The sequence below is a fragment of the Pezoporus occidentalis genome, unplaced genomic scaffold (genome assembly GCF_034315485.1).
Source record: "Pezoporus occidentalis ecotype Australia unplaced genomic scaffold, CSIRO_AGI_Poc_V1 ctg6, whole genome shotgun sequence".
Taxonomy (NCBI): domain Eukaryota; kingdom Metazoa; phylum Chordata; class Aves; order Psittaciformes; family Psittacidae; genus Pezoporus; species Pezoporus occidentalis.
Genome location: NW_026915943.1, coordinates 9486643 through 9513985, shown reverse-complemented (window position 1 = coordinate 9513985; position 27343 = coordinate 9486643). Strand labels below are relative to the sequence as shown.

At 48.0% G+C, this 27343-nt stretch overlaps 1 protein-coding gene across 4 annotated transcripts in view; it reads right to left on the bottom strand.

Annotated features, from left to right (window-relative positions):
* The window catches only part of AMOTL1 (angiomotin like 1), a 66683-nt gene that overhangs the window by 24001 nt on the left and 15339 nt on the right, over nucleotides 1-27343 (bottom strand). For 3 of the 4 annotated variants that reach the window (XM_062639348.1, XM_062639347.1, XM_062639349.1), the window contains exons 2-6: nucleotides 20178-20324; nucleotides 17047-17932; nucleotides 8444-8720; nucleotides 3404-3548; nucleotides 2283-2372 (exon numbers count right to left, since the gene is read on the bottom strand). In XM_062639348.1, the coding sequence (XP_062495332.1) occupies nucleotides 2283-2372; nucleotides 3404-3548; nucleotides 8444-8720; nucleotides 17047-17873 (1339 nt within the window). In that variant the 5' untranslated portion in view covers nucleotides 17874-17932; nucleotides 20178-20324. Of the gene's footprint in view, nucleotides 1-2282; nucleotides 2373-3403; nucleotides 3549-8443; nucleotides 8721-17046; nucleotides 17933-20177; nucleotides 20325-27343 lie in introns of those variants that run through there. The other variant, XM_062639350.1, reaches the window with a different exon arrangement.

Here is a 27343-nt window from a genome sequence, read left to right as displayed (position 1 = left end):
AAGGGTCATGTTTTCAGGTTCTTTTCCATAAATACAGGGAATATAAATCTGATTTTGCTTTCCTAATGATTCATATTTACTAATCTGACTTAATAAGCTACTACCCTTAGGAAAAACACAAACATGAGGCTCATGATAAAACTGCAGCAGCTGATGGGAGTGCACGGAGGCACCATTTTTTCTCTTCTAAAAATGACTATTTCAGTCTCAGTAGCCAACTGCACACATGGCAACTAAACCGAGCTGCACCCCTTCTCCTCTAAGTTTTCTGCCTAAGCAACCCATCAAAAGATGTGAGGAGGGTACAGACTGCTTGCAAACCTCCAGGCTGGCAGTGAGGGGCACCCCTGGTCATAGCCTGCCCCCGGGCAAGACTCATGAACAATCTCAGTGTACAAATCATAGAGTCACAGAATGGTTTGGGTTGGAAGGGACCTTAAAGCTCATCCAGTTCCAAGCCCCTGCCACAGGCAGGGACACCTTCCACTAGACCAGGTTGCTCCAAGCCCTGTCCAACCTGGCCTTGAACACTGCCAGGGATGGGGCAGCCACAGCCTCTCTGGGCACCCTGTGCCAGTGCCTCAGCACCCTCACAGGGAAGAATTTCTTCCCAATGTCTAATCTAAATCTACCCTTTTTCAGCTTAGAACCATTCCCCTTGTCCTGTCACTACACGCCCTTGCAAAAAGTCCCTCTCCAGATTTCTTGTCAGCCCCTTTAGGTATTGGATGCAGTCAGCAACAGAGGATTTCCAAGCAAATCCTTTTATGGGCTCTCAGAGGGGTTTTAGGCAGGTAGCTTGATATCAAGGTCATTACTCTGCATGCCCCAGCTCCAAGAACATGACTGAAGAGGACCTGCCTTACATGTGCCCATTTTTCTATTCTTGGAAGCACTCTGCATTGCATTAGTAACATTTAGCTCTCTGGCCTAGCCAGGAGACACTCCAAGCATCCAGACCATCTTATGTGACAGGATCCGAAAGCTATATTTGTTTGCAAGCTGTGAATTGATAGCAGCAATATACTGAGAGCTCAGCACAACTTCTCGTTGCTAGATATTTATCAGTAGAAGCACAGAGCATGTTTATGCACTGGAAAATGACTCAAATAACTGAGTCCATCCTGGGGATTGAACTCTCCCTTGTAGCTACCAGTTTATGGGAACACACAGGAAGTCTCTGTGTGAAGACAGCAGACCCCAGTCTGCAGTTTGCACTGTGCAACTTACCCTGTTTGAAGTCTTCCCAAGGACGACAACACCTACATAGCAATGCTGTTTTCTTAACAGAACATCCCCTTGGATTCACAACAGCATCTACATGCCCTTGCAGCAACTGCTAATATGGCAAAGCTAACACAGTCATGGAAAAGATCATTAGATTCTCTTCTGGTTTGTGCAAACATGGACAAAATGACAGTGAAGTTGCTGTGTTGGCATCAAGGAGATGGTTCTCCTGCATTTGGAGGAGCTGGTAGACATTGCAGCGAAGCACACGGAGTAGTATCAAACACTAATGGAGGTGGCCAGTTCTCCACTGAAGGATCTGCAGTTACAGCTCATCTTTCAAGTAAGCTCTTGGTGCAATAAATAAAACAGAAAGATTAGATGTACACAGCATTCAGCTTCAATGGGATTTCAGCCCACAAGGTACTGCACAAGCCCTTCTGGAATGCTGAAGATGCTCAGGATACAAGAGAAGCCACACACTCAGGCAGCATCCAGCTGCTTGGGTTTTGGATTGGATGGTCACATGGAGCCACCAGCACACGGCAGGGAAATGCTGCAGCACTGTGCCCAGGCATTATGGGAGCCTAAAATCTTTTGGGGATGGATGCTTTTGTTGTAAAATCTTTGCCTTTTCAGTCCTTTGTGAAAAGGATGGTCCAGCTCTGCTCTCCCTCCTGTTAGTCAAACCATGGCACTGACAACAAGTCAACAGAGGTTTTCTGGGCTTTGCCCAGCCAAGTGAAGAACCTGGCTTCCCTAAAAAGGACGTATCCCTGGAGATGATCCCTGCAAGCAACACTTCATCATTTCAGATAAATATTTATCAAAAATAAGCTGTGCTTCCATTAACTCCCACTGCTGCTTCTGGTGCTCAGAGAGAGAAAACAAACAGCCTAAACAATCCACTCTGAAGCTTAAATAAGAGTATGTGATGAATTAGCCGACTAAAACCAAGCCGTAAGGACAGTAATAACTAACAGCAAAGTATTCACCTCCACTCCAGCATGCATATACATCTATGCAATTTCAAAACAGATTAGCACAGTACTCACTCTGAGTGACATAAAGGCCCTCTGTTGATTTATCCTCATGCCCATCGAAGTCTCTGCTGGCCAGCTGCCTATTGGCTGTCTCCAGTCGTTCTGCAGAAAACAGGAAATACTTTAAGTATAAATATATGTATATAAAATTGTAGGCCAAGCAAGGAAATAAGATGCATGCCAACAGAGCAGTATAAATAGACTCTCTGAAGGAGGACACTAAGACGGAGGCTGACACATACATAAAAGATGAGGCCTTTGACCTCTTCCATGAAGCTGTGCCATTCAGATCTACAGAAAGTGGAGGAAAAACCTCTGCCATGCCCAGGCAGTTCATTCCTCACAATGTCCACAATGCACAAGGCATTTGCAATCTGAATTACCCAGCACTGCAAGGGGACGGGGGCCTTCCTGCAGTGGAGTGCTGTCCCTGGGGAGTGAGATGCCCTGGGGGAAGGCAGCCCCCAGCCCAGTGACACCAACCCTTGGGGATGCCTTGGGAAAGGAGCAGTTTTCTGAAGCCAGGAACAGCTTTCCTTAGGAAGGTCCTGCCTTTAAGTGTCTCCCTCCTCCAAAGACCATGCACCACTGCAAAAACCATGAGCCAGCTTGCAGAAGGCATCTCATTGTATAAGGAGGTACCAAAGTACCCCCATCGGGTACCTGGATAAGTAATAGCTACCCAACATACCCCCTATTTGCTTTTTGGAAAGGATATACTCTCAATTTTATGTTTTTAATACAAAAAAGAGATACCCTCTGATACTTGCTACTGGTTCACAAAGGCACTGAACTCCGAGATTTATGGGCTGTACAGTACTGCTCTATATCACTATTTGCTCTTCAGCTTGTTAGAGCTGAATGAGACTTCAGGTCTGGTGGCCTTGCTGTCAAATCAATATCTGCAAGTGCCAAATGCAAAGTAATCTGAAGCTCACTCATATTTTGCCAGAAGGTTTCCTCATCACTGGGGAGTGACAGCAGTTTTGTCTTATGCCAATGAGCAAGGCCTGATTCCTCCAGATGTTTATCTAAAACATACATGAAGCTACTCCTCTAAAGCTCTGCAGCTTGTGAGAAGTGAAACACCACGTCAACAGTGGGGAAAAACCACACAAGCAAGTGCAACGTACCACGGAGATCCCTGTTGAAGTCATGAAGTCTCCTAATTTCTCCTTCGAGCTTGTTTCTCATCGCTTTGTCCAAAGACTCTCTCTTAGTGGTGGTCTTGACCAAGCCCTCATAAGCTTCTGAAATCCTCTGAATCTCTATTTCAAACTGAAAACAGAGAGAGCTCCTGTTAAAGCCCAGCAGGAACACGTCCCATCTCCGTGTTCGCCCATCATGTTTCAATGAGGGTCGGGGCGATGCTCATGCTGAGTGTCACACCAGCCACCAGTTCCACGATGACCAATCTCCCCAGTAGAGGATGGCAGGAAGCCCTGGCAGTGCTGGAGGTTCCTGCTCTCCAGCACTGGGGGGCAGCTCGCCATGCCATAACACCCCACGGACTCTCTGCTGGTGGCTCCCAAAAAAAGCTTGGAGTGGGCCGGATTTGATGTAACTGCTCATTTGCCTTCACTCTATGATTGAGGTGACTGTTTTAGCACCATCCAAGAGGAGAAACGAAGGAAATGGTGCATTTGTGTGGGATGTATTCTTGCCTAGAAAGAGATGTAGAAGGCAAAATTTGTTATTCTGCCAGATCCCAGATCCAAAACTTAGCTCTGGGTGCCATCAGAAGTGTTCTAGACTCAACTCTGACCTCATGTCAGTTTTAAACTGTTGTGGCTCACTCCTTTCTGTCCTTGACTGAACACTGCTCTATACAAAAAGAAACTCTATAACAGATAAAAGAAATCTTCTGGGTTTTCAGTTTTCTTAACTTCATCTCATCGAAGTCCAGCAAACTGGAGGCAGGGCAGGCAGAGGAAGTCTTTAGCAGTGGACCTGCATCTTAAGACCTGAGCCCTAAAGACTGACAGGAGGATAGTCCCCAGCAGAGTTTTGCTGTTGAGGTCAATCCAAACAACTCTTTTAATAAGCCAATGTCATGTTAACTGTTACCTCTCTACTAAAATCATTGTTGCAGGAATGATCAAGGCCAGTGTGAGAATCTGCTCCTGCATGCCTGGCCCTTGCGTTCATGGAGGAAACCTTGATGATGTGCACAGACTGAAGAACTATGAGATAAATATAGCCTCCCACATACCTTTCTAAATGCGGTGCTTTTTTAGCCTCTTGAATCACGGGTGGGATGGATTCGTGATTTGTTAAGCCAAGGTGCAAGCCCACCTCCACTGAAGGTAGGTCCATCTCCAGGGCTCACTAAGCTTTAGGTGTAATTTGCCAGCTGCAGCACTAGCAGAATACAAGCTCCAGGGATGCTGGAGCTGTCCCCATTGCCCGTGTAGGAACCTGCAGCCAGGCTCCAGCAGCCTGGACCCTTGCTTCCCATGGTGATAATTGTCCACAGCTCCAACGGGATGACCTGTGGAACCAGCCATATCCCATGCTGTGGCACTCCTTCTTGGGTGAACTACAAACCTAGTTGGATTATTCTGACTTTCCATTTAAGTTTCTCTGAAGCAGGAGCTCCAGGAAGCCCCGTTACCCCGTTTCCCTATCTAGGAAAGCAGGTCCTTCTTCCCCACCCTGCTGAGGCATGGCCAGACACCACGTGTGCTTCCACCACAAGAACAGCACACTTGAAGGAATGCTGCATGAATCCAAAGCTGTCTGAAATTTGAACTGAACCTTACTGTGGTTCAGAAAAAGTCAATGAGTTCTCTTTTTCCTCATAGGCTGGCAATGCACAAAGCCTCGTCAAGCAGTCTTGACCTTTCGCAGTTCTGGGCCCCATCATTTAAGAAGGATGTGAAGGTCCTTGAATGCATCCAGAGGAGGGCAACACATGGAATTCCCTATGAGGAGCAGCTAAGAACTTAGCGTTTGGTTTGGAGAGATGAGGCTGAGGGGCAACCTCACTCATCCCTACAGCTTCCTGAGGAGGGGAAGCGGAAAGGGAGTTGCCGATCTCTGCTTCCTGGTACCAAGTGACAGAACACATGGGAATGGTTTAAAGCTGTGCCAGGGGAGGCTGAGACTGGACATTAGGAAGCATTTCTCTATTGAGAGGGTGGTCAAACATTGGGACAGGCTTCCTAGAGAGGTGGTCGATGCCCCAGGCCTGTCAGTGTTTAAGAGGCATTTGCACAATGCCCTTAATAACATGCTTTAACTTTTGGTCAGCCATGAATTGGTCAGGCAATTGAACTGGATGATCACTGTAGGTCCCTTCCAACTGAAATAGTCTATTCTATGACTATGACTTACAACCAAAAACCAGTTTCATGTGAATTTTCCAGAAGTGATGTTGATTAGTGACTAAAGTAACAGCACTTGATTCTGTTACAGCTTCTTCTTTAGATCAGTGTGACCTCTGCTAGCAGAAGGTTTCTCTTCCTGTAAATAGTTAGAGGCTATAGTCAGCCTCTGTGAGGAGGCACCATCACACTGCTCTCCTTGACCATTTAAGCAGACTGAGATTCTTTCTCCTTGAAAGGAAAGTTTGGCTTAGCACAAGTAATTTTTAAAGCACTTTCCTGAATCTTTAAGTATGTGATCCCAACCAGAAACCACTGCTTCTAGTTGGGTGCCCTGACACCCTCTGGTTTCCATACCTCCCCTCTCCTGGGTGAGCCACTACCTGCAGGAGAAGATGCCTGCTCCAGAGTGCTCCTACCACAGTGAAGCAGATTTGTCAGCACACAGGGGGGTTTCCACAGCCCAACAGTCCTGCCCAATGCTGCTGGTTACCACATGGGCTCTGCTCTACCCATTGTCTGCTGTTATTTCCCAAAACCCATCACCACAAAGCCTCCCGCAGCCCCGCAGGCAAAGAGTTGCTGCAGGAAGAGAAAGAAGCTCAGTCAGCACTGAACAAAATTACAGGAGAGCAGAATGGCCATAAATTGTGTTGGTGTTTCTCAACAGCTCTGGGATCTCCCTCCCCTGCTTCTCTGTAGGGGAAAAAACAGTTCAGCCTCTTCTCTGCCTGGGTGCTCCTAGAGCCGACCCACTTGAACAACCCACATACACAGCATGGGGACGATGAGCAGCCCAGCCTGGCAATTGCACTTCAGTGAGGTGACACCCTCCAACAGAAAAACAGCAGCAAAGAAGGAGAAATTAATGCTTTGCCTTTGCAAAAAAAGCTCAAAATTAACTGTGCACAAGGCCCCCGGAATCTTTTTAGGTAAGAAAAGCAGACAGCTCATCAAAGAGCACGGGGATGAATCACTGCCTTGTACCTAGTGCAAAAAGTCTGTTCAGACACAGCTGAGAATGTGACAGCCCTCAGGGCTGATGTGTTCACACAAACACCCTGACAGCCCTCCACATCAAGCTGATTTCCTAATTTCTTCTCCTATTCTGTAATGAATGAAAGCAATGGAATGCGCTACCTAGAATAAACTTGCTACACACAGGCAAACAAGAACTCCTCATGACCCTTCCCACTTCCAACAAGGGGGAAGAATTTTCGCACCCAAAGCATGTAATTTAATTCACTGTCATGTTTTCAGAGGTGATGTTCAGCTGAAACTGTGGGAACAGAGGAGGACCTGCCCTGGCCTGTGATCAAACACATTAAAACCAGCATGGGAGGGATACTGTGTGTTAAGGCTTTGGTTGAGGATGTTTTCCTGAAGAAAGAATGCACTTGAGCATGGGTTTCACTTCAATACTCCGCTTACATTCCTCCAAAGTCAATGGGACTCGAGTCCACACTGTTGACTGAAGTGAGATTTCAGCCCATGCTTGAATACCTTTCTGTTGGTGTCTGATGCAATTGACTCATGGGGCATCCAAGATAAAGAGAGAGCCCTTTCCAAGAGCATAGAAGGAAATTGGAACAGTTTTAGGGCATCGCACTCAAATACCTTTAACTGAACAATGCAGCTTTTGTAAAGTTAATAGCTGGAATATTTCTTGTTGCCCACGAAGGCCACAGGGAAGTCAGTGCTAACATCTCTGCAGACATCTTCACTAACAGTTAATGTGGCTGCAGACATCGAGATCCCAATGAAATTTAGGAAACCCTGTGAATAAACTCAAGTCATCTGGTTGCAGAGGAAGGGGCTGAAACGACGACAGCAGCCACCAAACAACAAGTCTTTGTGCTAACCCGGGTAAATCGTCTCTCAGAGCTGCCTCTTGTCTATGAAGGGTGTCTCCAAGAGCACCCTCATCTCACATGGCACAACAAAACAGAGCTCCTATTTAGACTCCTAAACTCAGAGAGGAAAGACCTGCAGCCTAGGCCCATGTGTGTACATGCAGTGGGAAGACATAACTGAAATGGCAGTGTAGGTTCCTAAATAACTTATTTTGGCCTCTCTGCTTTGCCTTCAGCAAGGTCTTGGTTTTAAGTAACTTTTACTTCATTTGATTTGACTCTTTATCTTGTCTTGTGTGCTGCCTCAGGTGACATCAGCCTTCTCCACTGCAAACGCCAGCTTGCATGCAGAAAACATCTCCTGGCAGGATCTCTTTGCAAAAGGGTATTGAGCAAAATCTTTAGCAAATGGTTCTCTCAGTGCTTTTTTAACCAACGTGTTCAATGCTGGGTATCTAACATCAGCCCTTGGAACCCATAGAGCATTCACTGAAAGCCTCTGAGACAATCAAGTTAACACATTTCCAAACAATGGGCAACCCAACTGATGGCTGTTACACTTCCAAAGAGCCTGGAGCACCACATGAGCCTATTGCAGTGACAAGACCGCTCAGGACAGGTGTGGCCATGCTCTTCAAATGCTTCTCACTGGCAGCTCTACCCCCTATGTAGATGGTGCAGGAGCATCCTCTGCCTACAGGAGACTTCCAGGGAAAGCTCTGGGAAGGCTAGCATGGGAGGATGGAGGTGGAAAGTCCCCCGCTATGAAATATATGATGGGCTGCCCCATTTCACGCTAAAGGCAGGAAAGCCCAAAGGACATAGTGCACAGCCTTACACTTCTGGAGGACCACCATGGAGAGGCAATGGTTAGAGACAGCCACTGGCACATCACCACTGGAGTGACATGATTATGAAGAACAGCATGTGACACCCAAATGCAGAAGCACCAAGGCAGCTGCCTGCCCAGGCCCCATCCCCACCTCTCACATACCTTCTGCAGCTTGTCTGCCTTCTCATAGTACCCCTCCAGCTCCTGCCGCAGCACGTGGTTCTCCTCGGACAGCATCTCTACCATCTGCTGCGCCCGCTCCACGATGGCGAAGGCATCGGGTGTTAGCTGCTGGCCCGGTGGCGTCGGTGGCTGGGCAGGAGCCTGCAATGGGGGCAAGGTACCCGGGAGCAGGGGGCCGGTGGCAGCGGTGGCTTGTGAGGACATGGGGCTGTGCTGCTGGGCCGGCGGCGGCGGGAAGGGCGGCTGGCATTGTCGGCTGTGGGGAAGCACACATAGGGGAGGCGTTAGAGCCACGCGCGCCTCGAAACGTGCGCAGGAGCGGTCGCCCGATGACTGCTCGGTTTATTAATAGTTGTGAGCGTGCGGTTGTGATTCCGGTCCTCAGCCACTCCTGGATACCAACAATCGCAGCAGGCAGAGGGTAAATTGTCTCCTTGCCTGCTCTTGACAGGGATGTATACATCTGGCATGAAGGGATAAAGGAAGCATTGACTGGAAAGCGGCGTTTTTGCCTAGGTGAGCAGCTAATATTTCAGCGGGGAGCCAGCCCCTCCCTGCCCCCCCTTGCCACAAACCCCACCGCTGAGCAGCACAAGCCGGCGGGCTCGAAGGAAGCACAAGGGATGCATTACTCACCCTTGGAACACCGCTCCCTGCCTGGAGTGAGACTGGCTGATGGGTTGAACTGGGAGGCGAAAGGAAGTGATGTGAGAGAAGCAGCATCCCCGAGCGGCTTCAGCAAGTGCCAAAGGGAAGGGCTGCTGCAGAGCTGCTGAAGGCACAGCCCCAGTCAGTCACAGCGAGCCAGAAAAGACATCTTCTAGCGCGAGACCTCATTGTGTCACTCCCCTACTAACAGCATCCCTCACCCAGGCTCGTGTTGGGAAGGATAAAAAGTGAACGGGCAGAGGATCTGCTTGCAGGCTAGGGTTTGTGACAGTGCGGGCTCTTTAATCCACCCAGTCACAATCTGCAGTGGCTGGAGGACAACCCAGGAGGATGTCCTAGCAGTGAGGGTAAGCCTCCGGATGTGAGCTCAAGAAAGGAGACAGCCCCTGTTTCAAAAGAGGGGAATTCCAGCGGGGAACGGTCCATCTCCATCCCTCCATCCACCACACATGCATCTTCAGAGCCTGGGCCAGGGTGAGCAGCCCCATGCAGAGAGCCCTGCTGTGCACAGGCTGAGCCGTTCCTCATCCTAGATGCCAAAGCTGTGGAATTTCTACATCACAGTTGTCCAACAGCCTCAACCCAGACCATGTGGGATGTCTGTGCCAGAATCCATCCTGGCTGGAAAATAAGCTGGCTGCTGGATCCCACCTGAAGTCCACAATCGAGCGCCCTCTGAAAGTTGCATTTTAGCTTAACCACAAGGTGTTGGTTAAGCTGCTGCCTTTATTTCTCTACCCTACACAAGGCAGGAGATCTATCAAACAGATGTATTTACCCCATTCAGCCTCAAAGATCCATGAATGCTATCTTTTACACAGAAGATTTTGTGCTATATAAATACACAATAAATAGGATGACCATTTTCTTCAGCACCTACATGGCTTCTCAAAGCGGACGGGCTCAAAAACTCTCAGCGTTGGCCTAATTCTACTGCAATAACCTGTCCCTGCCTTCAGCTGCAGCAGAAGATGAAAAGTGAAGGCAATTTTAAAGCTCTGCCCTAAAAGCAACCAGCCCTTCCTTAGACCAAAACCATGTCTCTTAGCAGTCCCTGGTGACCAGAGCCCATGTGGGCCAAGAAGTCCAATGAGCCTGTGCCCCACCATGGGCACAGCTCCCACACCATACCCACAGTGCCCCTTTCCTTCTGGTGCTCCAGTGTGTAAAGCCCAGCAAGGGATTCCACACCTACGACGGGACTGGAATATTTCTTTGCTCAAGAATCTGAACAATAAAGAAGAACATCAGAAGTGAGGATGTCATGCAAAAGATGCTCCACATGCAAATGCAGTCATGCACACAGCACCTCACCAGTGATGCTGACAGCCACTCTGCACTTATGCATTTGACCACAGCAGTCTGTTCAGCTGCAAGTTTGTTTGTCTTCACCAAAATGCAGGCCACAGCTGCCTTTATTCAGGTAAAAGCCTTGTTTGGACACAGTTATACCACTACAAAGACACTACAGGTACAGGTTTTCTCACTTCTTTAAGGGAATAGCTTAAAGCAATGTAATTAAATTGATTTCTGAATCTAAACCAGTAGAGATATAGGAATTTTTCTTTATTATCATCTTTGGTCATAAATGTACCCTTCAAATGCTTGCAGGATCTCCTGACACTGTTCATTTGGGAAATCTCTACCTCCCATCAGTTTAACCTTTTCACACACCCTTCAGTCTGTCTAGCTTTACCCTACAGAGAGAAAAAAGATTCCCTGGTATCTCCATTTTCTTGACCTGCAAACCACTTATTGAGCTACTAAAGATTTACAACTTGTAGCAGAAGCCAGGCACCAGAGTCTCAATAGTGAGGGCCACAGGAGAGATTGTCCAGAGCGTTTTCCAGCTTGGAAAACTGAGCAGGCACAATCCACATTATGCTTTTGAACCATGGCTGTTCAACATAATGAGCATGTTTCTGACTCCCCTTTTTCCTTGTTTGATCTCTCCCAATTTAATTCTGACTTAGCCAACTGCGAAATCTCCAAGTGCCTATGCAATAAAATCAGCACAGCAATTCACATTAGCAAATCAACATTTATAGAAGCAGGAGAGTTACACCATCAGCTTAGCTCACATCCAACCTCTCGTGTAAAGCTCCAAAGAAATGAAGCGATCAGGATTATCCTGAGCTCCTTTGGGCTTAGAAAAGAATGACATTCTCAAAATGCTTCTACTGTATTTTAAATGTTGATCTTGCTCTGCATTAGAGCAGGTTAAAATCTTCCAGCAAACACGTTTTCATCAGAAATCATCCTTCTCAGAAGCATGAATATTAGGAGTTTTGGACACTTTACGTTTCTATTATAAACATACGTTTTTTGCTGATGTTATTTTAGAGGTAGGGCTCCTATATACTTCTGCAAGGCAACATAAAGAAGAAATAAAGTAAGGAAACCACCTTGTTGAATAGGGAGCACCAGGCAGGCAGTAAGCCTTTCAAAGGCTACCATGCTAGGGCTACCAGACTGCACTCACTCTTTTCAGTTCTGTATAGCTTCTGATATATATAATACCCACTATATATGGCTTGCAACACAGTGCAATACAGTAAAATACTTGACCATGGACCTCACTTTCATGAGAAATCCCTCAGAATTCAGCAAGGCCACTCAAGCCTCAAAGTTCAGGCATGGTCTTAATACACCTCTTATATTGGAGAGCCTGGGAGCAAGGATGTCTGAGCAAGGATGACTGGATTTCTGGAGATACAGGAGTTCTGGAGGAATTTGTAGCTGTATGTAGGAATAAGACACCTTATATAAATAAAGAAGAGCTATTCCTCAATAAAACGGGGCAGTACTAGGAAATAATGTAACACAAATGCCCGTAAATGTTCTGGAAAGTCCACCTCTGCCCTGCTACAGGTACAATGCAGCTCTCCTCTATGTAAAGAGGGAGCGCAGCCAGTGGAGGAAGGACTTTGTTTCCTACATACCGTGGCATCCACATTCATAATTAAAATGCGCTCCTCTAACCTATTTAGCTCATCTTTCTCTGAATGCTCTGCCTTCTTTTGCCTCTAGGGTAGTATGGCCTACTATCTCTTAAAGACTCTCCCTCCAGGGACACAGGTTTACACATTCACCATGGATGCTCTAGTCTAGCTAGTCAGTGAAGAGAAAGAGGTCTTCCTGGGGTGCAGCTCTCTGAAGTTGCCTTTGACTTTTAACTTAAAATGAGAGCAAAATGTGCATGAAAGATGCTAATCCTGACCATTGACTGGGAGCCTTGAGTCTGCACATTAACCTCAGACCCAGTGGTCTACCTGACTTCAGCTGTGATTTCTGCAGTCATGAAGAAGACTTCAAATGCTACTCTTTGTAGCAGTGAATAACACAGAGGAATCAGTGTTGTCACTGTGCAGGAAAAAGACGGGAAAGCCAGCAAGCCCAGCCTGATGGCCATGGTGCAAGGAAACACAGTTATAGGCCCATTGTTAAATGCTGATACAGCCAGAAATGGAAGAAGACTTTTCATAGCCAAGACATAGTTCTCAGGGTATCCTCTGCCTTACAGAATCACAGCTGCAGCACCTTGTAAGCACGAAGGTATGTTTCAAAACCCATTTTGGGCATTTGGACTCACGTCTCCAAGCAAAATTATCATCTGAAGAGACACACGCTATATTAAACATATCCTGCACAGTTAAGAGACAGGATATAGCATCTCTTCACAGGGATCCACACTCAGAACAGATAGTCCTTCTAATGCCCAGCTGACTTTCAGCAAAGGAAAATGTGCCTTCTTCAACCTCTGCACTCCTAGAGGAACCAACTGGGTAAGGAGAAATGACACGGGCATCACCCAAACTGATGGGTGATGCTTTCTCTTTCATTTATTTGAATGAAAGGCAAATCAGACCAGGAGAGGACCCAAAGCTCTTCTGCAGGACTGCCAGCATCCACATCAGCTGGAAGCACAGCCTCCTACCCACACTCATGTTTTTGGGCTATCCTCACAGAGAAACACCAGCAGAAGGCAGCTTGGGTGTGACATCCCTGGCCTTGGCCATGCTGCCAGCACACCCACCTGGGTGTCTCGGGGAGGAAAAGGAGCTCCTTGTAGTCCCCTTAGTGGCCACAGACATGTGGCTGAATGACCGAATATCATCAGGTTGTCTGCAAACAGCGGTAATGTGTGCATGGGTTAATGCACAAACAACCAGAGAAGCCACAGGCTATTCCGGCAGCTAAACATAGGCTTCTGCATCCAGGCAGGGTGGGATTTAATGAGGCACATAAAAAAATGGGGTATCTTTAAAAAAAGACCAGCTTTATGATTCAAGTGTAAGCAGTCATTTAAAATGCTTGGATTAAATCAGAATTAAAAGGTGCCCGCATGACTGACTTCTGCATGCAGCCACGAATGAAGTCCCCTCAACAAGCAGTGGTGTTTCCAGGTAAGACTTCATCTGCATTATATGCTTTTCATTAACATTATCAGATAATTTTGCCCTGCGAATCTTTGTGTAATCACCCCCAAAGAACCTGGGCCAAGTCTTGCCAGCACTAACAGAAAGAAATCATTGTGGATGAAAGACATCAGGACCTGACAAGGGCCAAGGTAAGCAATGAAGAGGATTCATTGCATTAAGTGATCTGGATCACTGTTTAAGCAGGGCACAGAGGAACAATATGGAATTGAGCATGTCCAAATTCATCCACCCAGGAATAAATATAGCAATATAATACTGTAGCAATAAATTACAGTAAAAGGGTGGAAAATCCTCCTCTGGGCTGTGACAACCCTAACATGACCAACAAGATAACAAGCTGGATGGGGTGCCAATGGCCGAAATGGCAAGTGTAATTAGCTACATAAATGAGGAACACTGAGTCGCATTGCAGAGGTGATGTTGCATCTGATTAACTTCTGGTGCTGCAGTGGTGTCCAAGTCAGCTTTCCACAGTGAAAAAAGGGGTTTTGACAACAGAGAAACAGTTATGGGGCTCCAGGCTCCATATGTTAAGTGCATTACAGGACTGATAGCACAGGGCTCCTCACTGTATCTGACAAGGACATTGCAAAATCCCAACTGGTAACTAGAAAACACAGATTGAAAAGAAGATGCAGAACTGTGCCAGAGATGGCAATTAGCTAGTGGAACAAGCCTGCAAAGGCTGTGATGGATTCTCCAGACACAGAGTGCTATAATCTCCAGGACTGAATGTTCACAAAATGGAATTAATTCAGGGCATTGGACAACAGATTAAATTAGATTATTTCCAAACCCTTTTACCTGACAAGCTGTGACTCTCTGAACAGGCACCTAAGGAAAGTTAGTAAAGACACCATTCAGGAATAGCTGCACATCTAGGAAAGGAAAGGTTTTCTGTTACACTTGGCCAACTTGAAGCATTCAGAAACTGTGAGTCAGGGCCCCAAGCATCACGCAACTGGCTTAAAAATATGGTATTTTAAACCAGGAACAAATATTGGTTCCTTTTTATTTGCCTTCTGGGTTTTATGCCTTTTAAGCTGCGGGGTTCAAGCTGCACTCTGCAATCATGATGTCCATAAAGCAGAGGTCACCAAGTCTAATTTACATAAATGCTGCAGCATATGACTCTAGGGGGTCTTGAGGACAATACCAAATCTCTTGAGATTTACAGTAAAGTTGTGAGGTCTTCCCATGGTGGGGAAGGTACTTACCTACTTATAAAGGTAACATTCCCTTTAAAACCAGCCACAAGCACAGAAAAAAGCCAAGTGAAAAAAGCAAGCTAAGCAGCAGCTGCAGTCATCCCATCTCCTCCAACAGCTCCCTTATGAGCATTTCTGGTTCCCAGCCACATCGCCCTCATCACAGAAGGAGGGGAATGGGGTGTCAGTGACCTTACAGGTCTATCCCAACCAATCTGTGGGTGCTTCCTCTAGACCTATGCAGCTCTGTGCTTCTCTCTTTCTTAGAAGGTAGAATCCTACTGCATAGTCCCAGTCCAGAGAATGCCAGGATGGGAATGATCCCGTCCTTGGGAAAGATATGGCCAGTATAGAAGGAATGAGATACTGAGATACATAAGATTCCCATTGGCAAAGCTCTGCTTCTACCAGTTTCTTTCCCAGGCCCTCCTGGGGAGATGAAAGCTGGAATTTCTCACCTAGCTTGCTCCTCTAACAGAACAAACAGCCTCTCCAGACCCTACTCTTCCACTAACCTCATGAAATCGGGCAGTGTCCTACCTCAACCTCTCCTATCAAGGTCCTCCATCCCATTCCAGATGGCTGACTGTGAGCCTCCCCAGAGTGCAGGTAAGAGGCAAGCAGCAAGCAAGAGCAGAGGCACAGGCAGGTTTGCACTTGGAGCAACCCAGCAGTGTAACACAGCCCCGGCTCTCCTCCAGCAGCGCTCAGTGCTCAGGCAAGTTCTCTAGCAGAGATAGGGCTGATGTCCATCGGGAAGCAACCTGCCTCCATAGAGAGGAATATGTGGGGAAGACAATTATTTTGCTTCATTTTATAACCATTCCAGACCATGTTGATCCTGTGACACAGCCCGAAATGGGCACAAGGATGTACCAGGGCACAGCTGCAGAGAAACAGCAAGTGATGAGCACATGAACCAGCGGGTTTCTCAGCATAGCTGCTAGGGTGATCCAGCAGAGCCCTGGGGTAAGGCTGGCCCATGCTGCTGGCATGGAAACCTCCACTGAAATCAAGGCATTTCTCAACATTAACCTTGCTGACCAGGCACCTGAGCAAGGTTTTGGAAGTAGCCCCAAAGGGTTTCCCACTTGACAGCAGTGCCATTCCTCATTCGGCAGCACCCACAACCACTCACTTACATGGACTCAGCAGAAGAGGCCGTGGGTATTGAAGCAGCATTTTCCAAGAATGACAAAAACCCCCAAACCAGCTCCTTTTCTGTTGGGGATGAATCTCCTTGGTGCCAGAGATGTTTGCTAGCATTGCAAATGGCTGCGGGAAAGCACAGCCCCTGTTGCCCTCGAGCCTATACAGCGGTTTGTTAGCATAAACAGAGATTTGTGCTGAGCTCTTAAAAATGCCACTTTCCTCTGGAAAAGCTGCATAAACTCGGCACAGTGGAAGGCTGGTAATGAAAACACACATGTAGCTGGAGGAAGGCCAGCGCTGCTCAGTACGGGCCCTGAGCTGTCACAACTGCCTTGCAACATCCACCAAATCCATGCTCTGAGTGCATGCAACTAAAGTCAACACCAACAAAACCTCTGGGGATTTTGGGGTCGGTAAGGACCTGATCATAGACTCACAGAATAGTTAGGGTTGGAAAGGACCTTAAGATCATTCAGTTCCAACCCCCTGCCATGGGCAGGGACATCTCTCACTAGACCATGTCTCCCAGGGCTCTGTCCAACCTGGCAGCTTGCAATATGAAAGCCACCCACATTCACATCAGACAACTCCAGCCTTCCCAATCCAGCAAAACAGGTCAAAGAGACAGCAATGAGACAGAGATACTCTTGTATTTAGGTACAGCAAGGAAAAGGGAGCCCTCACTGCCTGGGCTCACCATCCTGCCTGGGCACTGAACAGGACCTGCACCGCCCACAGGGATCAGTGCATAGCGAGTGAATACTCTGGTTTATTCTTAATGCGCTTGGAATAAACCCATGCTCATGGGGAGGCCTGGCATGAGTGGCACAGTACCATGAAAGCCCCCATGACCAATGCTGCATTTTATAACCATTTAGTTTAATTAGGTTTAATTAGGACGTTAGCAGTGTGTTGTGCTTTATACAGCCCTCCTGGAGGTGCAGATGCCTCCATCACCTGTCCCATGCTGGCCCAGTCACGGGGTGTGATGTCCCCACCATGTGCCTAAGGCTGAAGCCCACAGGAGCTGTGGTTCATGAGACCAAATCACTGCAGAAGCTCCTCTGGCATGGGCAGGATCAGACCCCTTACCCTTGACCATGGCCATTACCTGCTGATTCCATACTCCGGCGGTGGCTGGTACCGGACCAGGGCCACCTCTGTGCGGGCAGAGGGCTGCGGGGCAGCAAAGGAAGCCTTGAGGACATCCTGCGCCGGCTGCTCGCCATAGAACATCCCATGCTCCTGTGCCTTGCTGCCTGGAGTGGGTGCCTTGCCTTTGTAGGGGTACTCGGGCGGCGGGCCCCGTGGGTCCGTAGCCTTGCTGGGCTGTGGGGCCGCCTTGAAGCCTTTCGTGCCACCCGGTGCCGGGGGATGCTGCTTGGCACCGTTCCTCTCCAGTGAGAGCTGCATGATCCTCTCGCTCAGTGAGCGGACGTGGCCCTGCTTCAGCTCCTTCAGCGCCTCATCCTTATGCGCCTGCCCGCTGTTGGCCCGGTTCACCGTCGGCCTCCCCTCTGTCCTGGACTTCTGGCTGGATGTGCCATAAAACCCCGGAGCGGCCGCAGTGGCCGTGGGTGCCTGTCCTCGGAAGAACTGAGACTGAGCCTTGGCTTCCTCGTAGGTGGGCAGCTCCTCGGTGCCATGCGGGGGCTGCGGGGCTCGGGGCTGCTTCTCCATCACAGCACCGTCCCCCTGGTGCTCCTGCCCCTGCGGTTCCTGCCGCCCTGACGGCTGGACCATTGGCGGCTCTTCGGGAGCGAGGTTCTCTGCGGAAGAGAGAGTGCTGGCAGTGCTGTTGGAGGGGCCGGCGCTGCCCGTCGCCTGGTGCTGTATGGCCAGCAGGTTCATGTTCTCGCTGGGGTTGCCATACCTCAGCCGCTCCTGGATCAGGCGCTGCAGGACGGTGCCGGCTGCCACCTCGTCCGCCCCTCGCATCTCCGCCTCTGGGACCCGGCGGAAGCTGGGTGGGCGCAGGGTGCAGAGGGCCTCCTCGGCTGGGCAGGGAGAGACAGAGGTGGCCGTTAGCTCTGCTGTCCAGGAGGCTGGAGCTCCTACACCCCACGGCTGTGACCCTGTGCCCAGGATGCACCCCAGGGGCACTGCCCTGCCAGGGCCCCCCTGGAGTAGAGGGAACGTGGCTGGAAGCCACCAAAGGAGGCAGGGCACTACTCTCTGCTCATCCCCCCACCCCAAATCATCCTTAATTGCTTGCAGTGACCCCTAAAAACATGTTCCCAGCCCTTCCCTCCATAATACTCCATGTGCCCAATACCCACAGCACCAAATGCCCTCCCAAGTCGATGGAGGGACACACAATGTCATAGGGAAATTTGGTCTTTTTTAAAATATAAATGGAACGGAATAGAGAATAGAATGGAATGGAAGAGAACGGAATGGACAGCACTAGACTAGACTAGAACAGAATAAGAACAGAATATTTCCGTTGGAAAGGACTTACAACGATCATCTAGTCCAACTGCCTGAACAAAACTTAAAGCACATTGCTAAGGACATTGCCAAAATGCCTCTTAAACACTGATAGGCTTGGGGCATCAATCACCTCTCTAGGAAGCCTGTGTTTGACCTTCCCCCCGCAGATGCCTTGCATTGCTTACGGCAGCAGCCTGTATGGTAATACCACACGGGAGGCTGCACTTTTGATGGGCAAAATCTGATGAGTCGAATCCCCTCCTAAGTGCGGTGCCTGCCACAACAGAAGAACGTGCAGAATGTGTCGCAAAAAAGCTATGAAATGACACTGAAAACAAAAAGGTCCTAAAAGTGTAATTAAAGAATTATCTGTGCTCTGGCATCTTCCCCCAAAAGTGCTATTTCCCTTCTGGACAATAACACTATTTCTAAGGGAGTCACCGTTGTGATTTTGCTGGTGAGTACAAGGAGGGTGTTACAGTCATAGATTTAACACCAGCACTTAAAAAAGATGGATTAGTTACACCATCCTAACACCCTACTGAAGTCACTCTTCAGAGGCAATGACACCACTTTTGCACTCTATACAAGTGGAAAATGCCTAGAGCTAAGCACCTGATGGCATATAACCATGGCTGGGAGGTTAGAATCTCTTCCTCCTGGAGCTCTCCTCCCACAGCCACCCCAAAAGTGGGGTCTGAAGGGTGTTTGAGTCCAGAGGGGTGTTCCTGAAAGGCCCCGGTGTGGACAAAAGTGAGAATAAGCCCAGAGCTCTGGACAAAGTCCTCCATGTTCCAAGGCAAGGAGGAGGTGCTGTTTTCAGTTCAGACTTTGTGGTCATTCTTAGCAGCCTTCTCTCTCCTGTTGCTTCCAGTTCTCAGAGGGGTTTGTCAGAAGGACTTACATTTGGGTTTTAGCGTTTGAAAGTAGTTAAAAAGCAAACTTTCCCTTGAGGTCTGGTATTCCCCTGAAGTTTCATCAGTTACTGCACATGCTGTGGGATAACTCATACACAACCCAGATACCAGAGGGGAAGAAAAGCTTTGACTCTTAACTATTAGAATAGGTCATTTCCATGCTGGGATTGCAACCTGACCACCAGCACTCAGAGGGTCTGTCAGCTCCCCGGGCTGCTGCAGACACACATATCTTCATCTACCTGTCTGCACCACAGCCAACTGTCCATCTACTTTATACGTCCCTGCAGCTACAGCAAACTCTTACTGCTTTACTCACAGCACACAGAAATCCCCCCAAATTGGGCACCTTTGCAGACCTGCGATAGAAGTCTCCCTAACATATCAGTGAGCTCACAGACTAGGCTGTAAATCTGAGACGAGTGGATAAAGCCAGCACCACACCATCAAGGCAGCTCTTGGTCATACATGAGAAGGATTTCCATCCCTGTGCTAGTCACCTGTCAGCATCCTTATATTTGGGAGATGTACTTTAGTTACCTATTAGTGAGGTCCAAAAAGGACTAACTAGAATGAGCCTTCCACAGGCTGCCTGTGGTCCTGCTCCATCAGCAAAAAGCTCTGGACCTCAGTCCAGCTGCACAATGAAGAGCAGCCTTGTCCTGAAGGACAAGCAGCAATGCTGCATCCTCCACAAGCACAAGTGACAAATTATGGTGGGTCATAACACTCAAGTCAAGGTAACTCTCCTTTGACTCCACTGAGGATGAGAAGGTGGCCTTCAATTCTATGAATATTATTTGTAAATAGTCTAAACTGCTCAATTTACTTCCAGGGAAAAAGATGGAAGCAAACGTGGTGAGTTTGTATGGAAGTGTGGCCACACACTTACCAGCTTTTTCTTTGGCACTGATCCCTTCAGCTGTTAGCGGAGAAACTTCATGCCTGCCAGCAAACAACTGGTGATCCTGGTAAAGAAAGCCAGTGTCTTCCAGTACCTGGACTGGGCTGGTAGGCTTGTAACAAACAGATGTGGAGCCTGTAAGAAAGAAGAACAGGATGTCAGTAAAGAATGACAAAGCGTAAAGCCATGACTTATGACAGAAGTCCAAAAAACAATGTTCTTGAGCATGGCTAGGTGCCCTGCTGAGGCCACTGGGCAAACCACCTCTTCTCCTCACCACCCAAATAACACATTAGCTCTGAGGAGCAAGAGGCAGCCACCAAGTCCAAGTGCTGCTTCACACACCAAACTTCAAGGTCCCCAGTCCAGGTACAAAGCAAGGCTTATAAGAGATACCAGTGACAAGTGACAAACTCACAAATCAAGGCATGGCATCAGGACATGAAGCCAACAGAGGCAGCATAAAACTGAAAGAGGGAGGGGGTAAACAGAAGAAAAGAAGAATAGGTGAGGACCCCATTCCATCCATGAGTGCTTAAGTCTGGGAATTCTTTACCACAAAATCTGCTCATAAATAATAGTTCAGCAATACAGAAAATTGCTGAGACTTAAAATACAGCCAATGCTATCAAGGGAGAGAGTCTATAAATCACTTTGTCCAGATGTTCTTAATATGGTGAGGAGAGGATGTAACTGGAGGGCCATGGGAATGAGTCTGGCAGACAGACTGCACAGGAGCTGCACACCCAAGCTCCTGCATCCCACAGGCATCAGCAGCCGGACCAGTCCCTGTGCTGGTTTTGACTGGAATAGTTAATTTTCTTCACAGTAGCTGGTATGGGGCTGGTTTGGATTTGTGCTGGAAACAGCGCTGATAACACAGGGATGTTTTAGTTACTGCTGAGCTGCGCTTATACAGAGCCAAGGCCTTTTCTGCTCCTCACATCACCCCACCAGTGAGTGGCCTAGGGGTGCACAAGGAGCTGGGAAGGGACACAACCAACTGACCAAAGGGTATTCCATGGCATATGGCATCGTGCTCATCATTGGCTTGACCCCACAATTCAAGGAAGGCAGACAGACTGGACAGACTCCAAATGAGGGCAACAAAGATGATCAAAGGACAGCAGAACTGGCCCTGTGAGGAAAGGCTGAAAAGAGTTAGGTCTTCTCTCCCTGGATAAGAGAAGGCTGGGGAAGGGTGACCCCATCACAGTGTTTCAGTATTGTAGCTACAAAAGAGGACAGAGGCTTTCTCTTCACGTGGAGAAGTGCACTGGGTTTGGCTGGGGTAGAGTTAATTTTCTTCACAGTAGCTGGTAAGGGAATGTTTTGGATTTGTGCTGGAAACAGTGCTGATAACACAGGGATGTTTTAGTTACTGCTGAGCAGCGCTTACACAGAGCCAAGGCCTTTCCTGCTCCTCACACCACCCCATCACCGAGTGGGCTAGCGGTGCACAAGGAGATGGGAGGGGACACAATCGAGACATCTGACCTCAACTGACCAAAGGGATATCCCACACCTTATGGCATCATGCTCAGCATATAAACCTAAGGGAAGAAGAAGGAAGGGGGGGACATTCCCTGAGACATTGCTCAGGGAAATTGTGGATGCTCCATCCCTGACAGTGTTCAAAGCCAAGTTGGACAGAGCCTTGGGTGACATGGTTTAATGTGAGGTGTCCCTGCCCATGGCAGGGGGTTGGAACTGGATGATCTTAAGGTCCTTTCCAACCCTAACTATTCTGTGATTCTATGATTCAGACTGATGGTGTTCGTCTTCCCAAGTAGCTGTCATGTTTGATGGAGCCCTGCCTTCCTGTAGATGGTTGAATACCTACTTGTGACAGCAAGTAATGAATGATTTCCTTGTTCTGTTTTGCTAACACACAGCTTTTGCTTTACCTGTTAAACTGCCTTTATCTCAACCCATGAGTTTTCTCACTCTTCTGATTCTCTCCCCCATCCCACTGGGGATGAAGTGAGTGAGCAGCTGGGTAGGGCTTAGTTGCCAGCTGGGGTTAAAACACAGGAAGATGAGGGTCTGTGGGTATGAGCTGCACTAAGAGAGGTTTTATCTTAACATAAGGGGAGTCTTTTACAGTGAAAACAATCATTCACTGGAGCAGCCTCCCCACGGACATGGTAGAGGCCCCATCACTGGAGGTTTTCCAGATGTGGCTGGACAGCGCGCAAGATAACCTCATCTAGGCTCCTCTTCCCACAGGTCATACCAGCTCATTTGCTGAGCTCCCTTGCAACCTGGGCTGTTCTTCGACTCTCTGATTTTCCACTTCCTACTCATTTTTCTGAACATGACCTCATTTTTGCAAAGAGAAGGCTGTTTGAGGCCCAAACCTTGACATGGCAGAATCACCCTCCACTTACACCACCAGTTGTCACAGGTTTTAGACTAAAGGAATGGCCATCAACCTCCAGCAAAGGCCACTGCCAAGGGACTTGCTTGAGCAGAAGGGTGAGGGCTCAAAGTGGCATCAGTGTGGCATCCATCAGTCCTAGCAGGGCATCCATCCATCCTGGTGGGGCAGGAAGCCCACAGGGAACTGCAGCACCCTGCTCTGCAGGCAAAAACATCAGCCACGAATGACTTGGATTTATTAAACCCAACTGCTTGGTCTGTGCTCGGCTAACTGTGTGCTTACTGGCATATATTACACAGGGAAGCTTGCTCTCCTTCTATACAGGTCATCGCTAACCGCACACCCCTGCATGGAGCAGGGCAGCAGGAGAGCAGGATCCCGCCTGTCTTCTCTACAGGCATGAAGATACTATTCCCCTCTGTGCCCAGAAGAGAGGAAATAGGTATTTCTGTGAAATGTTAATGAATTCACCACCTTACCATTCTTATTATGAATGTGCATGGCAGTTATCTATATTTAGAGATCAAGAGGGAAAGATCGCTCACTTGAGCAGAGCTAAGCTGAGTATGTTTGTAAAACTGATCATGGCAGACTGGTCTGGAGTTCTCACCTAACCACTTGCCTTGGGATGCCACGGCAAAGCAATAACCTGCTAAAATCAGGACTGGTAAATGCTGACATCTGCCAAACTGCTCAGCTTTTGATGCCTGTTATGTCAGAGTCAAAACCGAGTAGCTCTGACCCAGGTAGAAACCACTGCCCTTTGCTGTACACACACTGAGGTAACATCATAAAATGATGTAATGATGGTTTATGATGTTAAAATGATGCAATGGTATTTTATGTTCATTCACATTAGGTTTTAATAAAACATCACCTGTAACTGGGACCAAAAGCCAGTTTATGTGTAAAACAGATAACAGTTGCCGACAGATCAGTGCTTGGCACAAGGCCACAATACAGATCATGGGCCATAACGCATAGCTTAGTGAAGCCTCACAAGCCATTTGGAGCAAGGCAGAGGCCTTTTTTTCTTCCCCCCATGCTGTCATTAGAGCCTCCCAAATCTCAGCTCTCCTTTCCAGAGAGAAAGGTTTTGCTACACCCAGCTCTGCTGGGGTCTAAGTCTGATGCTCAGGCATTTGCTCCTTCCTCAAACCTCCCCATTCTTCTACAGTGCTCACCAAAAAAACAATTTAATTGTTATAACTGAAACCCAGTGTGCCAGGATACAGCCCTGTCAATAGACACCACATCAACAACTGCCATATATATGTGTACATGAGGCCCTTAGTGACATGTGGTGGTACTTCATCATCTTAAAGGTCTTTTCCAACCTAGTGATGCACGATTCCATGGTTTGATGGTAGACTTGGCAGTCCTGGGGTAAAGGTTGGACTTGATGATCTTGAAGGTCTTTTCCAGCCTAAATGATTCTATATTATATAGTCTATATTCTAGAATTGCTGTCTCTCACAGCCAATCCTGTAAGACACGATGACATCTGGCCCAGTTCAGTCCTTACTTAATTGGACAGCTGCTCCAGCCCTTCATTTCTGCATCTCCGTCAACTTTCCCACATCTAAGTGATTGTCTGACACTAATCCATTTGTTTTCCTTTTCTTTTAATTCTAAATAAACATGCATTACACCCTGCAGAAGCAGACGTGTTATCCTGGAGGGCTGCTGCACAGCCCTGCAATTCATCAGAGCTCCTTCAGTGAATCATTTGCTAAGATTAACACCAGACAGTCAGCAAGGACCCAGAGACAGAGGAGCAATGCCTAAATATTTCCTGTTTCTGATGTGGTTTCAGTCTGGTTTTGAAAAGGATCTAAAATAAATCCTCATAGGAAGCCCATTGCTGTGACATTACAGGAAAGCCATGTTTTCAGAGCAATAACAGCATCCCCAAGAAGCAAATTTTCTCCTCACCAGAACAGTTGGAAAAGATGGTTTTCTGACAGCCAAACCATAGTACCACTCTAAACTTCAGTCAAACACCATAAAATGCCTGTTGTGCAAAGACAGTTTGCTATTTAGAGTCAACACCTCGAGGACGCGCTAGAGTGATGAGTTTCTGCATCACACTCTGCTGCCTGCCTGGGTACCGCTCTGTGGCACAGCCTGTCCTGCCAGCATATACAGCTCCTTCTCCACCACCCAAAACCCAAACAAAACCACAACGCTGTCCTCCAAAAAATCCCCTTTCAATTTGTACCCTCCTGAGTGGTTTGAAAGAGACCAAGGGTTCTGAGCACCATCCAAAGCAATCATCTGAAATCAAATATTGAGTAAAGCAGCTTTACACTTTCCTATAAACTCTGCCGCAGTTTGTAAGGGAGGTCCAAGAATGACAGAACAAAAATGACATCGTTTCCAAGCCCGCATCTGTGCTCCTGTCTCACAGCCAAGCCAGAAAGGAGTGTAAAAACCTTATTCCACACTTAAAATATTCTCTCTGCCCTGTCACTGCAAACAAATCTCAGGTCAACAAGAAAGGATCTTAAGGTCCTTTCCAACCCCAACTATTCTGTGATTCTCTAATTATTTAAAAGACGTCACAAAAGGACAGTCAAAGTGCTCCAGGGTCCTAAGGGCTACTCAATGGCTGTGCCCTGAATCTCCTATGGAGACCCATCAGTCTCTCCCATGGGTCACAGGAACCCTCCATCGAGGCTGGATGCCCCTCCTGTGCATCCCAGCATGTGAACAGTACTTTCTTTCCTAAGCATCAGCCCAGTTTTGACAGGAGTCATTGCTGTACCCCAGCCACGCAGCCATGCCACTCTCCCAAGGCTGGGAGGTAGATGTGAATTTGATTTGGCTCACAAAAAGATAACTCGTGCATCCTGCTTCTTAGTTTAGGTACAGAAAGTAGAGACAGCACTCCTAACAGCATCACCAAGGATGCCCTCGGTACCTCCAGCAGTGGTGGGATTCCTCCGCAGCTCCAGCTCTGACGAGGTGCAGGGGCTCAGGCAGATGTTGATTGTTCCCCATCAGCATCTTCCCACTCAATGCACAGATTTTCTAGGTCACTTGTGGGGTGGCTGACCCATGCTCACACCCCATCATTCTGCTTGGGAATCTCACATCCACTGCCGGGGCTCCCGAGCCCTGTGAGGACTGAACAAGCATCGCTGGTATTTTCACAGGAGCAGAGCAACACCTTGCAGGACAGAAATCCAACCCACATAATGCACACCAGATGTGAGCCACCAGCACCTCTTGTTTCCCACATGAAAGCTGAAGATCTACCACATCTGAGCCAAAAGAAGCCTCACCCCTCTGCGTGGCCGGTTTCACCAAGCCAAGCCCCCTCTCCACAGCTCGATGCTCTGTGGAAAGAAATCCTCATCCCACTGTTACCTCCAGGATCCACGCTATGCTATTCCCATGCTCAGGAAGAGTTCCCGGAGTCTCCCATCCTGGGTATTGTCGTTTCACTCTCCAAAGAGTGCCTCGTCCAAGAAAGCACTAGCAAGACTAATGAGGAAAGGCGATGGAAGCAGCCAAACCCCATCTCTCCCAAGGAACCACGCTAACACTGCCTACAAGGATGAGCACTTTCCTTGAATCTTCAGCCTCACGTACTGATTTTCATATATGCTTCCCCTCAGCAAACAACAAAGTAGACAAGCATAAAAGCTATGAGCAGCGCAAAGCAAAGGCGCCTTGAAAGCAGCTCCCGAGCCTGGCATGAGATCAGATGGATACAGGGAAAAGCAGAGCCAAGTGTGCCTGCCCGGGAGATCCCCCATGGATGCCCACACTTCCCGCCTTCCTATGGAAATCAAGTGCAGGCATGTGGGGGCAAACGGCGCCCATCACAGCGCTTTCATCTTGGATGCTTACAGGTTTTATAGCATTAGAATAATCCACTGGGGTTTTCCCCATCCCAGGCTCACCCCCGGGGGAGAGGCAGGATGCGGGAGGAGTACTTCCATCCAGTTACCTGGGCATTAACCCCACGGAGGAAGGGATGCACATTCCTGAAGCGGCTCCACTCGGCTTTGTACAAATATGTGCATTTTTAAAGCCTCTCTCTATTGTAAGCTATAAATTCACCTCTGCAGCTATAGCCCTGACTATACAACATGCACCCAGCCTAAATGTATTCAAATTGAATCAATAACTGAAATTTCTCCTTTGATCACAGCACCAGTGGCACAGTGACAACTCGTGTCTGCGCTGCTGCTCCAAGATGAAAGGTAAGTGGTATTCAGAGCTCAAAGTAAGGGAAGAAACTCTCAGTAGAAGAGTGAAATACAAAGGCTGACATGGAGCTAGCGAGCAGACGTTACTGGTGCAGCCGTGCTGCTTGTCAGCACAGCGAACAGTCTGCAGGCGTTTTCAGTATGCCATAAATTCCCATTTCCAAGCCATAAAGAACTCCAAGATAAAAACTCATCATGCAGATTCTTAGGGGAGGGTGTTTTTTTCCACTGGGGGAGAGGGAAACCATAAATCGAGCAGCTACAACACAGAGACAAGACACTTGCAAAGCAGGGGTTTACGCTATGATTGACTTTGCTGTACTTAGTGCCTTTAAAAACGATTATGTGACAGAAAAGCACTGGCATGATCCATGTCACTTGGATATTTAAGCCCTTCCATTAATTAACCAGAAGTGAAATAGGACCCACGGCTGTGGATCATTCAGTCTGGTTCCTTATTACTTTGAGCAACCATATTATAAAACTCCCTTCTTGAATGGAACAGCATCTGGAGTTGTGGGGTTTTCACCCCATTTGAGGGAGGTTTTGGG